Source organism: Numida meleagris, chromosome 16, assembly GCF_002078875.1.
Source record: "Numida meleagris isolate 19003 breed g44 Domestic line chromosome 16, NumMel1.0, whole genome shotgun sequence".
NCBI lineage: Eukaryota > Metazoa > Chordata > Aves > Galliformes > Numididae > Numida > Numida meleagris.
Genome location: NC_034424.1, coordinates 9412084 through 9428682, shown reverse-complemented (window position 1 = coordinate 9428682; position 16599 = coordinate 9412084). Strand labels below are relative to the sequence as shown.

The 16599-nt window shown below is 39.5% G+C and overlaps 1 protein-coding gene across 1 annotated transcript in view; it reads right to left on the bottom strand.

The window, feature by feature from the left end:
• The window catches only part of SCAI (suppressor of cancer cell invasion), a gene marked incomplete at its 5' end in the record, with an annotated part of 36882 nt that continues 20337 nt past the window's right edge, over positions 55-16599 (bottom strand). Inside the window, 8 exon segments of the mRNA XM_021413981.1 lie at positions 55-5611; positions 6709-6809; positions 7003-7176; positions 8319-8391; positions 12521-12602; positions 13091-13190; positions 15323-15401; positions 16039-16140. Coding sequence (XP_021269656.1) covers positions 5462-5611; positions 6709-6809; positions 7003-7176; positions 8319-8391; positions 12521-12602; positions 13091-13190; positions 15323-15401; positions 16039-16140 — 861 coding nt within the window.

Sequence of the window (16599 nt, the reverse complement as noted above, 5' to 3'; positions counted from 1 at the left end):
CCGCCCCGCCCCCGGCCGCGCCCCCGCGCGCAGTGCAAGAGGCGGCACACCGGGTGATGGCAGCAGCGAGCAGGCCGTGCGACGTGCGTTTATTGTCATTGCCAGTACAAATCAGGGTAAAGAAGGTGCTCATCGCGGAATGGAGTAATACCGATTCTCACTTCCATCTCGGCTTTCACTTTTCCCGGGCAATTCCAGCAGTAATACAAACACACTTCTTTCCTCCCACAGACACCAACAACAAAGGCAGAGAACTCTCTGGAATTACATTGCTTTGGCAATTTACAGATCCTTCACAAAAAAGGCTATTTGCTCCAAAACTTTTATTCATATATATCTATATATTTTCAGTAAAATATCTGTTTTTACCAAAATACGATATACAGGCACATGGCTGTGAAATAACTTCAAACTAATTCACTATAAAATTACTTTTGGTACCAAACGGTCTGATTTCTCTGAGGGAAGGACTCCCGCCACGGTGCAGGCCTGGCCCTGCTCGCTGCGTGGCTGCACGGCGCGGGGCAGAGCAGCGCCTGCTCCGGGGCCTCGCGGGCACAACCCATCCTAACAAACCCCTCACGGGGGAAGCGATAACCAACACGTGCCACAGGAGACCAGCAGCGTCAGCAGGGCCGATAGTGAGAACGGGCCTTTATCCTCGAGCAAACAGCTGCTGCTACATCTAGCAAAATCCAAACTGCTTGAGGGCTTCTTTGGGCCAGGGAGAAGCAGCTGCAGTCTGCTCTCAGTGTGAAAGCAGGAGCTTCAAGAGCAAAACATCTCTGCGTGTATCAGTGTACCAACAGCAATGCAGAGACACTCTTCGATATTCCAAAAGATCCGATTCAGAAATCTTAAACTAAATCTCTTTCGTCTTGGTCTGGAGTAAAAAAAAGAAAAAGAAAAAAAAAAAAAAACAACCCACCAAAATAAGAATTAAAAAAAAAATTGTCGGATGTATTCCTCCTGCTCTATTTGCAGACATCTGAATCTTCAAAGCACGTGTAATTTTGTCACTGAAACAGAATTGCTCTAGAAGTCAAAGATACTAGAAAATGTCAGAGAGCCATCTCAGCAATATGTAACCTCTCTACCTTGCAGACTTCTGCCCTCTGCACCAACACCCCGCACACAGGCTGACAGTGCTGCTAGGCAAAGTCACCAAGGGACGTGAAGAGCTTTCAGTCTGCGGAGCTCCCTCAGCCACAGAACAGCAGCAGCCATCACAGATCAGCTGCTGACACCTAAGCAGCCGCTTGGTCTGGAAAGCGCAGGTCTAACCGAGAGCTCTGCTACTGCCATCATTAGTGACCTGTAATACGAACACCTACTGAAGAATCTAACATAGATGAACCTGTTACAAAAGAAGCTTCAAGACAAAACAAAACAAACAAAAAAAGAAAACAACAAAAAACAAGTTGTTCAGACAGATTCCAAGCTTTTTAGCTTTTAGGAAAAAGCAGACTTCAGGCATAGCATGGAGTTACAGTGTAAGGATGAAGGCAGAGCAGGGGGAGGCACTTCACAACAGCATGCCTGTGGATGAGCAATGGAGTAATAGATACTTTCGTCCTTAGTGGAGTTGCCTGACCAGAACTACTCACATTGTACCTTTTGAAGACTATCTGAAGCCAAATTCCCTGTCTCCATCTATTTCCTCCGATCCTTAAAAGACATCTCTGCACATCTCCCTATGGAATAGTCTTGAGAATTTTAGTAAGTCATAACCTGATGGATACTGTTTTGATAAACTACCCAAAGAAACAGTCCTGAAACTTCTCAAGAAAACACTCCAGGGAGCAACTCCAGTTTGCAAAGCTCGCAGAGCTAATGTTCCATTTAGTTGTGCGTGAAGAAAATGAGACATCACATCCCAGGAGTAGTTAAAAACACAGCTGTAAAAGATTCATTACCCTCTCTTCACTTCTCACTGTTATTTTGACAAGTCAAAAAGGTGAAAAAAAGAGAAGGCAGCAACACTAACCGTGGCTAGATGTTCAGGACAGAGGGGTAGGAATAGAGGTGCCTCCTCTGAAAGTAGGATTATTTCAAACATATTACATGCAGAGGAAATAGGGAGCTAGGCAGAAGCAGTCCAATACACAGACATCTAGTAGAGTTCACATTTTCCTCTCTTAGTACGTAACATACAGAATTGACCCTTGCCTGGTGATGGCAAGTCTTTTCCATTAATGTGAGCAAAAGGTTAGCAATACAAGAGGGAAGGCATTAGGCCTGAGAAGAAAAGGATCTGTTCTCTTCTCATTTTAAAATGGTTCAGTCTTCCCCTTGCTTCCAGTGAGGACTGCTAAATACATAAACCAAAGTTTTCTTCAGTACATACAAGCATACACAGAGAAGGTACCTATGACCATAGCACACAGCACACAGTACCACAACTTTAGAATGACTCAGTAAGTTCAAACAAGACAAACTTTTACTTGGAGAGAAAATCTCAGTTTTCAACTTGAAAGCAGTTGCTTTGGTTCAGAAAGGAGGGGGCTGGCTCAAAATCCAAGACCAGATACTTATCCTATCTATAGCTAGAGCAGACAGAAGGTATCAGCCTTTTTCTTTGCAAGGTACACTTTTGCAATCCTACTAACACAACCGGAGTGAAATCTTTATCTTTGAAAACCCCTGTCATCAGCAAACCTGAACCAAAGGTCAGTAGGTAAGAAGAGAATAAGGGACCTCCAGGAGGAATTTTTGACTTGGACAGTCAACGCTCCTAAGAAATTCAACTTCTAAACTAATTTTCAAAGCCTCACATTCTCCTCCTATATTCTAGCATCTGCAGCTTTTTTGTTTGTTTTTTAAAGACCTTTTCTTAGGGCTGCACAGTGGATTAGAAACCTCTAAGATCACAAGCGAAGACTCCTTGCTTCAGCCCAGCTAAAATGAAGACTGTGTCTGCCAAGGCTTTCCCATTCAGTTCACAAACAACTTCCCACAGAGGTTCACCAGCTCACGCTAATGGAACCATCACTCCTATCCTTAGAATTAGCATACTGTTGTCCAGATACATGGAACCAAAATGAGAACAGCTTCATCAAAGCAAAAGCTAAAGCAAAACAAAAGCATTTGACTGGAAGGCAGTGAGCTTGGGAAACCCAGTTCCTCCTCTCATGCAAGCTGAACACTGCCAAAGGAGGAACAGCAGGCAGGGTAACAGAAAATCCCTCTCTCTCACTTGCTGCTGCATTAAAGGCTTTCTACTATCTTTAGCTTCCACATACAATCCCACATTTTAATAACTGGAGACCTCCTACCAGAAGGAAAGGCAGATCGTCAGCTTCACAGTTCAGAATCTATGAATCTAATCACTGTAACACATACAGGAATACTCATTCCCCCTGGCTAACCAAGGCCTCCTGTATCTGAAATCACTTCTGAATTACTTCAAGGACCAATTGCAAGTCCCTGAAAACAGAGTATTACAACAGCAGAAGAGCCATAACTTTTATGACAACCACAAATGATCTGGAATACTTTGGGGAATGCACCCAGAATGGCGTATGTGTGTATATATAAATTTTGTATATAGACATTGAACTGTTTCATAATTTTTAATACATATACAAGTACTTATACATATATACATATTTACAATTTACACCAGCCAGTAGATGTATGCGTATTGTACATATACACACAAACGCCTAGAATACACATGCACACACACAAACACACACCCTTTAAAATAAACTCCACATCCCATGTAACAAAGTCCTGCCATAGTCCAAAGAAGAACAGCACCAAGTGGTGGGGGGCCCAACACGACAGCTTTGAGACTGCTTAGAACAAACACTACTTTTAAAAAAAAAAAAACAAAACCTTTTTTTTTTCCACTTGGAAAATTAAAGAATGGGTGGCATCAGCTACCTCTCAGATAGAGAGAATCTTCACAGCAACTTCCCACCCCCATGCCAGCAGTTCTTGATGTGCCATACAGTGCTATCCACAGCTGAATGAAGGCTCATCGGTGCTGAACTGCTTCCCTCCACTATTCCATCTGAGTAGATCATACCTTGTATGACAGCGCTGCAAACAGGTCTACTGTGATAACTATGGTAGTCACTAAATTTTGCATTTTTTTTTCCCTAACAGAAACAGAGACATGGCTGAGGTTCAGCATGAAAGCACTGATCATACTCGTTCTTTCACTTCCTTTCTGGTACATGGAACAGTGAACTTAAACTTGTTTAATTTAAATATTTTCATTTCCTTCCCCCTGCTCAAACCGTTACTGTCAGGAGTTGCAAGAGGTCCTCTAGCTCTGCAAAGAAGGCAGTACAGTCTAAATGAGTCAGGCAAACACTCTTCTCCAGCAAGAACCCTTGCAGAGGCTCTTGTATTCCTTAAGATCCCTAGACTAAGGTGCTACCAACCACAACCACAACCTCTCCGCTTTTTTGTTTGTTCTACTGGCAGCATCCACTTTGTTTATCCCACGAGAGGAGCACCAGCATCTCTCCTGGGGCACAGCTCCAGCACAGGTTGGTCTGATAAACAGGGGATAGGAAGGGCTTGTACTCAGCACTTTGTGGGGCATTCTTTCAACTTCAGTCAGGGACTGGTAACACTGTGGGAGCCACACATTTCATCCACATAAAGAATGGAGGATAACACCTGCTGGAAATTTAAGAATATCTGACTAGTGGCTCAAAATGGAGAACGCTCTCTCCAAGAAAATTATGGCAGCAACAAAAACAGCAAGATGATCCTTATTACAGTGAGAGAGGGGTGCTAGCTTTCTTAGTTTTTAATTCACTAACCTGCTAACCACATATCCCATCAAGCAGAGGGGAAATTGTGTCCTTGGCCAGCAGTTCAAAGTTTATATATGACATTGCCATATCAAATCTGTAGGGAGCATTAACTTTCTTTACAACTTCATTTCAAACTCACTGTCTCCAAATGCAACTTAATCTTCCACAGTTTTGTCTACTTGCTTGCCTAAGACTGAAAAAATATATTAGTTATGAAGGACTTTGTCTTATTGCTACTGTTGGTTTGCACTGTGTGGTTCCATCTTTATCATTTCAAATCCAGACTCTTTGGGGATAAAATATCATTTTTCTATCGATTTTTTCCAATTACTTAAAATTGTATAAAAATAAAGGATTTCCACAAATGTGGGCTAAAGGTAACCAATAATACTTCTATGCTTAGGATCAGCTGTTGGAAATGTGGTTGACAGCCACAAGACCAGAAATAAACCTCTAGCAATTCTTTAGTTCAACATTTAAAAGACATGAAAACTTCTTATAAAATTGACCCCCCCCCATACAGAATGGAACAGCTAACCTAACAGCTGTTTATTATTACTTTTTAAAATAATGGTCCTAAGTTTAAAAATAAAATCAAGTACTTCCTTTTATGATTTTCACATTAGAAAACTGCACCATTCAAAATCTGTGGCCTGGGAAACCCCTTTGCAGTAAGACAGTTTCTTTTAATAGTCGTCAAGAGTGTTTTCCAGGAAAACATTTCTAACATCCAGTATGGAAGCCAGCTCCAAAATGTGCTTTTGGAGGTGAGGGTTCTCCACCGTTTCATCTCTTGGCAGCTGAGGATAAGATTCTGGATAATTTCGTGTTTCCTGCTAGATGACAGTGAAAACAAAGAGAAACAGATATTCATTTATTTTTACAGCTTTTCAGAAGAAGATTGCAAAAGGCCAATTTCACATAAGAGATAACCTAATCAGTTTAGCCTGCCAGAGAGAGAACAGATTCTATCAGAAATGAAGCCACTTCCAGTATTCTTTTCCCATTAACTCAGAGTGGCACTATAAATGCCCGTTCATCTAAGATGGTTAATCATATGTTCACAAAAGCTCTGCCAAATAAGATAAAATAATAATAATGATTAAAAAAAAAATACTTGACCTATACTTACCTAATAGGCTGGAGATTATTTCTTGAAATTGTAGACATTTAAGCATCTCCACTGGGAGAGTCATCTCATCCTAAAACAAATCCTAAGACACTGGGGACTAATCTATCTCCATTCACAGATGACCTATTTTTCTCTGATATCCAGGAAGCCTAGTAGCTAACTTAGGTTCGTAAAGATACTAGATATCTGTAGTTAGATGAGATGAATACTATACACTTCCTGTGTTTTGACTTTCTTTTTTTTTTCTGTAATGTTTAAAAATAGAGTAGGCAGTTTATATGCCAACAGACAGAAATACAGAATGATTTAGATCCAGAAGCAGGATTTCACTGTTGGGACAGTATTAACCAGCAGGGAGGGAAAATACCACCTTCCTGCTTCGTTTATTCATTTAAACTTCAAACATCTTTCAAACTCCATTCATGCTAGAATACATTCCAGAAATGAAGTTCTGCTCCTCCCCACTTCTCTCTTATATTCTTATTCTACGCCTTTTTAGTTGTACAGAAATAATAATCTTGCATTATCAAAAGGAATTTTTTCTTCCAGACAAAGCTGTTTAGAGTGAATCAGAATATCTGCTACTTATGTAGAGGAATAAGAATGAAGCAAGACAAAAGCTTCACCTCTTTGGAAGAGGTACAAAGACACAAATTCAATGCAAGCTAAAGGCATTAGCACATAAGTATCAGCTGTCTTTCTGAAGGCACAACGATATGTTTAGTTGTTAGACTCTTCCACCCTGCAGTTCTATATGCACTCAACAGTTGTTCTCACAAAGGGACAAATCTCTTTGCATACCCGGAAAATTTTGTGCATCCTCATAGTAGCTGAACAGAAGATAAATCTTGTTAGAAGCAAACGCAGAAATTCATCTCCAAAAAACTGAAGAAAGGATTGATCTATAAAAAAAAAAAAAAAGGCAACAAAGTGAATCAGTTCAGAAAGGCTTTCAACATAAGACCTGAGGGAAGCCACAAATACTTGTGCCTCCCCCTTATTCGCTATTCTGTCCCTTGGAAAGGCTGAGCAAGTAAAAACAGCATCTCCTGAAGTAGCACACTAAGTCTCAGCTGTAAGTCTGCAGGCACATACCTATGGAGCGGGAGTGGGTCAGCAGCTGTGCAATGTCTCGATTGATTTTTCTAAGGTAATCTTGACACTTCTCCCACAGTCCTCTGCGCATGCTTGATAATCCAGAGACAAATAGGAATGCCATTAAAGGATTGTTCAGAAAGAGCGTGAAGAGGCTACCCCGCTGAGACTGATCTAAAAATCAATAGACAAAAGAGATACATTTGGTGCATGAAACAAAAAAGCTGTCCTTGCCACAGAATGAAGTTGCTCACCCACTAAATTCTCTAACAACAGAGTTTGTGTCAGTTACATATACTTTTGTCACCTATCTGTTGAAGGTACATGAGCACAGCGCAGAGACTTCTTAGCAGACCCTGAGCACACTGTACCACACGCTCACAACTACAGCAAGACATTCCTGACTGATCAGTGAACGTCACACAAGCAACCGCTTTTGATAAAGAATTCAGTTCTATTTTTCAAAGTCTCTGTTTAAATTGGATTAATTATTACAACACTTACTTTCTACTTAAGTTTCAGCTAAATAGCAGGACTAGTTCTGAAACTAATGAGAAGTTTCTACTACTTGCACATTTGCTCATGATACTTGCCTAACCCTTCTCTATATAGCTTAAGCTAGATCTTCATACTTGTCTTTGTGATGAAAAGTGACCTTAATACAGCAAATTCCAATAAGGAAATTTTGAATAGAATCAGAGAATTATAGAATGCTTAGAGTTGGAAGGGACCTCTGAAGGCCATTTAGTCCAACTCCCCTGCAATGAGCAGGGACACCACAGCTACATCAGGCTGCCCAGGCCTTATCCAGCCTCACCTTTAAAGTCTCCAGGGACGGAGCATCCACCACTTTACTGAGCAACCTGTTCCAGTGCCTCACCACCCTCACTGTAAAAGATTATTTTCCTTATATCTAACCTAAATCTACCCTCTTTGATCTTGAAACCATTTCCCCTTGTTCTATCACCCCAGACCCTGCTAAAGAGCCTGTCCCCTTCTTTCCTGTGGAAGAATAGTTTATATTTTATCATAACCACAAAGATGGAAAAAACAACGTTTCTTTGCCTGTTCCTGCCATGGACCCACCTTCTCAGGCAAAGCAAATCCAAGTTTTCCCAAGGTTACCCTCCAAATCAGAACCAGATCTGAGAAGATTTTGCTCTAGATTTGGCATTTAAAAGCTGATACCTTAATGGATTCTGCTGACCTTTGGGTACTAGCAGAACTATCCCAAGTGCTAATAATGGCAGCAATAATTAATTAAAAAAAAAATTAGAATCCCAGCACTGGGCAAGGAAATGCCATAGTACACATACCTTGTAATGCTTTTGGATATGCTGTTGGAGAAAGCAAGCACACCAACGGTTGTCCAAATAAGTTTGTGAAATTCTGTAACAGATAAGAATTTTGAAGTATTGATTGTCACTCTGCTTGCTTTTGAATATTCAGCAGGTTAAGGGTACAAAGAATATTCATGGCAAAGAACACACTACTGTCACACAGTTAAGATTAGCCGTAAAACTGACAAACTGACTTACCCCTAGCTCACAGCACAGAAGGGGTATAACCCATTACATTTTTAAGGCTGCTTAATCCTCTCATTTCACTGCCACTCATAGCAGACACTAAATTCATGGAAATATGGCTTTCAGTAGTAGGCAAAGCAAACAAATAAACAAACAGGAAGGATGTCCAGCAATAGAAATGAAAGCCAATGGCATTAAGGTCAAAATAGATCTAGTGTCTTTCCTCAATACCAACAGAATTATCCCATCAAAGTGCTTTCTATATGCTTCTCTTTCTAGCAGGAGAATTATGCCTGATGAAACAGAAGAGCCCAGCGGAGAAAAGTTTTAAAATCTGTTCACTTTAAAACAAATAGGTCATAACCTCAACATCTGCTATATTAAAGACACATTGTAAAATACCCATTTAACAGACCTTCTACCAGCATTTTAAGGATTGCACAAGCATCCTGTTGCACATGAATTCCTCCAGAAACCTTAAAATAAGTCTTTGTCTTGCTTCGCTACCATTTACCTGGTAATAATCCTATTATGTAACTAACAGGTATACGGATTGGTAATAATGATTACCATGAAAGAAACCCATAACGAACTTCCCCACATTACCTGTCATCTCTCTTGTCAACAACATCTTTCTTAAAACTGCAGGCTTGCAAAGCCAGAGAAAAGGTAAACGATTACATCTACATTCTTCCCTATGCACCCAGAGCTTGCACACAACACACACTTCTGCGGATTATATTCTTAAAATTGGCAGGTTCTGAATGTCAGGTGTAAATCACCAGAAGTATTTGCTTATGCAGAATCATCAAAACGCTAATTTTTTTAATTCCTTCTGGTTTCTGCATAATTCACTCGTAACGTTCCTCTCTAGGCAATGTATTTCAATTCAATTAGTTTCACAAAACTAATTTCATCCAAGTCTGCTAAAGATAATAATCCAATCCAAAGAAAGTAAACTACCCATATCTGACTGAGTGGCTACCAGTCCTAAAAACCCTTTATTTCAACAAGATCCAGAAGCAGACTTATAATGCTAGACATTAAGGTTCAGTTTCTAATGAAGAAACAAAGACTACTATCATGAAGACAGTATCTGCAGCCAGCTCAGTCGTTAGTAATAGTGAATGATAAATAAACATTTAAAAATTAAGGAGTCACTACAGACATTGCCAGTTTGAATGAATAGGCACTGGCAGGTCACACATTCTCAAGTAACATGTGCTTAGTATTCATGAACAGATTCACATGTTGAATTCAATCTTCTATCACGCAGTTAGATGCCAAAGCAGATTTCTCACACGTTCCCTCAGTAAAATGAATATTGCTATTAAACATTGCCTAAAGCTATAAAGTAAAACCAAGGGTCAATCACATATCTCAAGAAAGGCGTTATTCCTTGACAGCATCTGTGAATGTTTTGGATTCTAAATGCCCCAGGTGGTTAGGTCAATACAACTACTAAGTCCTACAAAGGGGAGAAACTACCTGGGTTAGCCTATCATAGAACTCTTTGGAAGATGGCTGCTTCTACCAGCTGCTACATCTAAACTATGGATCCAGGAGAACGAGAATCTCAAGATTCCAGGTACCTGTCTCAGCTCTTGCCCAGACACAACTGCCAACCACAGCCCAAGCGAACACCAGGATTCACTCTCTACCACCCGAGCTCCTGAATTCCACAGGGAAGAGTTGTGTGCGTGCACGCAACAAAGGAAAAGGAGCAGGTTACAGACAGGACTCAGGGGAGGACCACACGGTGTGCCAGAAAAAACAGCCCTGCAGAGTGGATGCTGACAGCAGTTCTAGATTAGGAAACACCCTGCCCTTCAGTGCATGGGCAACTCCAAAAAGGGTAAACCACATTTTTGGTTGAAAATTGGCTCTTTTTTCACTTCAGTATTCAAGCTTCCCAACAAAAGCACAGCTTTTAAAAACACATTTCACATCTCATAAACATTTATTTGAAAAAAAAAAAAAACCAAAACTACCTGTAATCTCCAAAAGAGGTCATTTCATACATAAACTTTACTAAATTGAGAATTACATCACATCACTGACAAAGGCATTGCATTCTTACTGGCTGGAGCAGTACTCTTTACAACTCTGCATTGGATTGTAATTGCACGCAACCACAGCTACATGAAAATATTGGTTTTAAAATATTATTTCATCCACATACACAGTGGTAACCTTCAAGAACACGGCCATCTACATTTCAATCGAGGTTTAAAATAAATCAACAAAAGCTTAAAGTAAATATGCTTGATTTGCAGTTATCTTCCCCTTTCAGCGAAATCTATAGGGGAATAAGCTGTTCAAGTAAGTGCTTCTTATCTGACAAAGTGGGAAGGAGGTACCTTCAGCCATCAGTATTTAAATCTTCAAGAAAGGTAGGGAGGATGAGAATGCGCACAGGAGATCAGAAGTGGGTTTTAGAAGAGGAACTGTGAGCAGTTGCTGTTACTGCTGGTGTTGCTAGCAGTGACACTTAAATGTCAGGATAGCTGCTGTCCTATCAGAAAAGATCAGAGCCACTCTGTAGAAATAAAGTCTGCATGCTGACTTCAACTTTTCACAATTACACAGAACCTCTTCGTGCCAGTGTTCGAGTCTACAAAGCACCCTGTAACAGACCCAGGGGATATCTGCAGGACAGCACTGCTAATATATGCTGGCTACATGAAACCAAGCATGTAAGCACATGCAGAACCAACAACAGACAGGAATTTACGAGCGCTAGGGAATACTGAGATTGAGAATTCTGTCACTGACCTTCAGTTAAAAAGATAACAAAAAAACTATATAGGAATCAATGTCAAGAAAGAGCAGAGAAAAATGAGTCCCTACCAAATTTTTTTCTCAGGAAGACAAGTAAAGCACTCTAATTGCACTTCTCTCCCTTTAAATGGAGAAGAGATTTAATAAAAAGCAGATTTGTGCTGCAAGCTAGTGTGGTGAAGTTAAATGCAGTAGAGGTTAAAAAGCCCTCTGAAATGCATTACAATACTACAAACAAAACTCTACAGAGAAGCCAGACCATTTTTAAGACTGTCAGGTAAGAATTACGCGGCTTAATACAGAACAATTCTGAATCATACTGATCACTAATTTAGTAACTCATTAGCCAACACAAGCCTTTAAAACAGTATCCACAGTCTGCATCGTTTAAACAAAGAACAAGTTCATCTGGCCACTAGACGTCCCTATTCCTCCTCAGAAACGCAGCTGTGAACGTTCACTTTTCTCACTACAAATAATGGAGCTATAAAAAGCAAGACATAAGGAAGTGGCACTTTCCCCAGATATAGCACATTCATAATATCTAATTCATGAGCGAAATAAGTGCCGTAATGCTCTCCAGATGCAATGGGCAACTGAGACTGCAAATGCCTGCTTCTTTATTACCCAAATTGCAGATTCCCAGATATGATTTGGTATGGAGTAATTCTACTTTAAGTTGATAGCACCCTAGAAGGAGACTCATTGTTCAAGCATACACCACTCTACAGTAACACTGGATGCTAATTTGAGTCTTGTTATTTCCTTAGTTGAGATACTTTACAGACACAGACACCCCATGTTTTAAAAGATTGGTCTCAATGCTTTGATTTGTTTCAGGTGGTTAAAGGCAACTGATTGCTGGATGACTGGAAAAAAAAAAGCAGATTAGTTAGTGCCCTCCCCCATGCACACACACACCAAGATTTGTCTTTGGTATATAACAAAAATAAACCTCCCACCAGAGATCTTGGAAATCTTGAACCTTTATTCCCTCCGGGAGGATTTAATACTTTCCAATGAGCGGCTGTTCATGTGCTTCTCCTTCTTGTTCCTATTCATAGGATCAGATCCTGACTAGCATGCACAACCTCAAAAGAAAAGAAAGACTGAATACAAAGTGTTTAAAAAAATATCCCGTTAAAAGTGTAAGCTAACTAGGGGTTGACACTGTATCCTATCATGAAAATAGCTGTCTTCAAGAGCCTTACCTTATAGGCCACACTGTTCGAAGAATCCACAATGATAAAGAGTGGCTTTCTTGTGAAAGGGTAGAGATCCCCAGGGTGAAGGCTGAAAAGAGAAAGATGTTTCACAGAGCACTAGAATTGCTATGAAGCTGTGACAGGGCACAAGTTTCTCAGACACATAGCTGTTGATGTCCAGATTAAAAAGTCAGCAAATCCCTCCTGCCTCAGTCTTCAGATTCACCCTGAGAAAGTAACTGCAAAACTAATTTGGTATTCTTTGTAACACAGATTACTGCATTTGTCGTTAGTTCTTTCTGAACAAGAGATGCAGAGATGTTTATCTTCTTGAAAACTAATCATCCGTTAACTTGAAGCTTTCCAATAATACAGAATTTACCTTAAGTCACAGTAATACTTCCCATGCTTAAATCATCATTTAGAATCGCACAGTCATTCACAGTTGCTGAAGTTCAAACCAGTCTAGATTTATGATGTCCTGCAATGAATGGTTTGAATTCAAGAGGCTCCGATAGATTTTCTTGTATTAAAGACAAATTCTGAGTTTGCAGTTGTCACACTCATGAAACTTACCAATGCATCTCCTTATAAGATTGGTTTCGCTTGTGGATTGCATCTCCATTTATAACGTCCCGGTTACTATTTGTTAGAACACCACCAAAATCATATGGACCTACAGATGGCAAAAAGAAATTTGAAATTAACAGAGGTAACTAAGCTCTATTACAAACTTAATGAATATAGGGGAAGAAGGAAGCAATCAAAAATCTCGGGAAACAAAGTGAGTCTGAACTACTACAGCTGTAGTGAGAAAATGGAGGAATGTGGAGACTTTACTGGCTACATACTCCATGCAACTCATATTTAGTAGTTCAGTCATCCATCAAAATAGAAGAAAAATGCGACTTCATATTTTCTAATTTATTCATTCACTATTTATCCACAAATATAACACAAAAGATCCAAATATAAGCCCTCATTACACTAGATAGCAAAAGATTAAAACCCACTACATGTTTCATACAGAAAAATCAATACCTTTGATAAATGTCTGTATAAGCTAGTATATTCTATAACCAGAATCTCACCAAAAACTAATGCTAAATCAATCAAAATCCCTTTAGCCTCTCAGAGTTGATATAATATCTGTAGTAAGGACACTGCAAAGGGGAGAAGAAAAAGTTCAGAGAATGAATATGCTTTCAGTGTTCCTAGAAGGGACAAAACACTTTAGCCAGATTTCCAATCTGCAGCAAAGATTTTTTAAGACTTCAAATACAGAGTTCACAGTTTTTAAATGCACATAGCTTGGACATGAACTCCTAAGTAACCTAAAGAAAGATTCCGTTAAGTTTGTACAACTGAGCTACCTGCCTATCTGTTTGATTGAGAGCAAAAATGAAAGGAATGGCCGAAAAATATCAATTCCTACATAAAAAAATCAATGCGCTAGGGATACCAAGAAATATTTCTGCCATTGATATGGGTATGAAGCATCACTAACTTTAGTTGAAGACAGTATTAGGGTTTCCTAATACTGTTATAAATTTGCAGAGTTGGTTGACTCACATTTGGCCACCAACTACAACTTTTTCAGGATTGGCTACATAGGACACTTTTCCATTTCAAAGGAAGCTTTGGGGCTACAAAATTAGGAACGGAACATACATTAATTTAGCACTGTTAGAAATGTCTCACACGTGACCTGTCAAACACTAATGGCTTACAGGCGACAGACAGTGCAACTTGCTCTCTCTTTTAACAAGGTAGAACTTTTCAGTCCATGCAGACTGTATCACCTTATTAAAAGAACGCAGTTGTAATGAGGTTTATTTCATAAAAGCTGAAGTCTGACTATGCAGCTCTTCAGAAAACAGAGCCCTGATGGCTCAATGATAAGGTATTAAGCTGAAATAATACATGCAGTGAAGTGAACATAACACAAGCTGTAAAGAACAGTTCAGCCAGAACCCACTAACAAGTCATAGCAAAAAGTAAAATGTTAAAAGCATTTAAAAAAAAATCACTGCCACAATCAAAAGCTGACAGGGATTTTTTTTTTATTTTTTACCTTTAACATTTTGAGAGCTCTATATAGATCATGCATGGGAATGGACAAGGCATGCATCTTATAAAGGAATGCAAGTCTCAATCAGATGAGGTGTGTACAATATTTAGGATATTAAAAACATTTTTTTCCTTAAATTATAAAAATATAAGTAGATCTTTTGACTGTGTTTGCTTCAGCCAACCAGTTTCCAGATTTTACACTGCAGCTGCATCCAAATATTCTGCTGAATTGCAAAGAACAGGAGGATGAGGTGAGGGGAATAGGCAAAAAATCATGAGAAGGGCTTGAATAGTCACAAAATAGTTACATTAACAAGTATGCAAATAGAACAGTCCATGCAGACACTTCAGCCCTTTTAGCACCCATCTCCTGACCATACGTTCTCATAGTACCAGAGATTTGAAAGAATCACAAAGTGCCAGTTAGCTATTTTATTAAGTTTGCACGGATGCATCAATTGAGCCATGTAGTCTTCAAAATTGGTAAAGCTGTTAATACTTCAGATGCATCAAAAACTGGCTATGTCCTTTAAAAAGGTCCCAGGTTAATGCACACTAATTAAAACACAGGAATTATCTACTGCTTGTGCAAAGAAATGACAATCTAAGTAAACAGTAGAATAAAATCGACTTGTCTTTTAAAAGGAGCTTTGTGACATCTTTCTTGGTCACTTGTCCTGGAACACAAAGAGAATTCAAGCCCTGTTCATGACAGGGAGCATTCCTTTATTGTACCTTCACTATCCGAACGACCTGATGGGAACACGCCCGTGGCAGACAAGTAAATCAGCAGCACACTGTTTGCAGGCAGCTCCTGAAATTCAAATAGAGAGAAGAGTGGCAAGGGAAGAAATGAATAATACTCTATCATTATCTTAATAAAAATATTATCATTAAAGATTGTGCTACTCCTACTTCTAGCTTTCCTTCATGCTATTCTTCTTAGGTGTATGTACCACTCCCCACTATGTAGACCCCTTTAAACAGATGAGCATATAGACAAAAATGTAAACTGATGGTATATTGATACTGTTGTTCGTTTGTTTCCATACAGATCTTTAGGCTGGCCTTAGAAGTTCAAACAGCAGTTAAAAAAAAAAAGATTTGCTTCCACATAGAATTTGTTATTACCAACCCAGATCTGAGGCCTTCTGAGATACAGAAACCCCAAGCTGTCAAGACACACGTGAGCTAACTCCCAAACAATTCAGGTTCTGGCAGGAATTCTTTTATTTCCAAATACCCCAGGGTGTGCAGTACCTGTCTCTTCCCCTGACCCTTCAAAATTCCCAGGTGGACAACAAAAGTAACACATCCAGGTTCCCACACAGACTTGTAAAATAAATCTCTTTTCATCCTGTCTAAGGACAGTCCACATGACAAAGCAGATGCTTTTAAATTCTGCAAAAGGCTGAGCATGTGGGCAACCAAAATTCACCGATCTCACAAACCTTAAATGATGCTGCTAAAAACGTGTACAGCTGGCTAAAAGTTGGTTTATAAAGTAGGTATTTGTGAGGGTTTTCCCGCCTGGCTGGTTTCTCCGTTGACTCCTATTGAAAAATAAATAAATAAATAAAACAACTTTATATTTACAAAGCAGCTTCATTACCCTCTAAATTTCTGCTTTTTTCATGTTTATTTTCAACATATTTCCCACAGAAACGGTCTGTCCATGCAGCATTTCCTATACAGTAAAGTATGACAAAGTATTTGCACCAGAACTTCACATTATCCCTCACTGCAATTTGTTATCTAAAACGTCCACTCTAAAGCACAATCCACGAAAACAACGCAAAAAAAAAATGTTCCCTGTCTCAAAAAAATTAAGATCTAGCTATTTATTTTTACCTACAGATACAGTACTATTTTGTGCTTTCCCAGAAGGGGATATTTAACTTTCATACAAATTAGCAAGATGATGAACTTATGTGGCTACATGTCTGCTGGAGTGAAAGCAAAGAAATGGGTAAGCGTACATGGACAACGACAGACACCCCTTCAGAAGTACC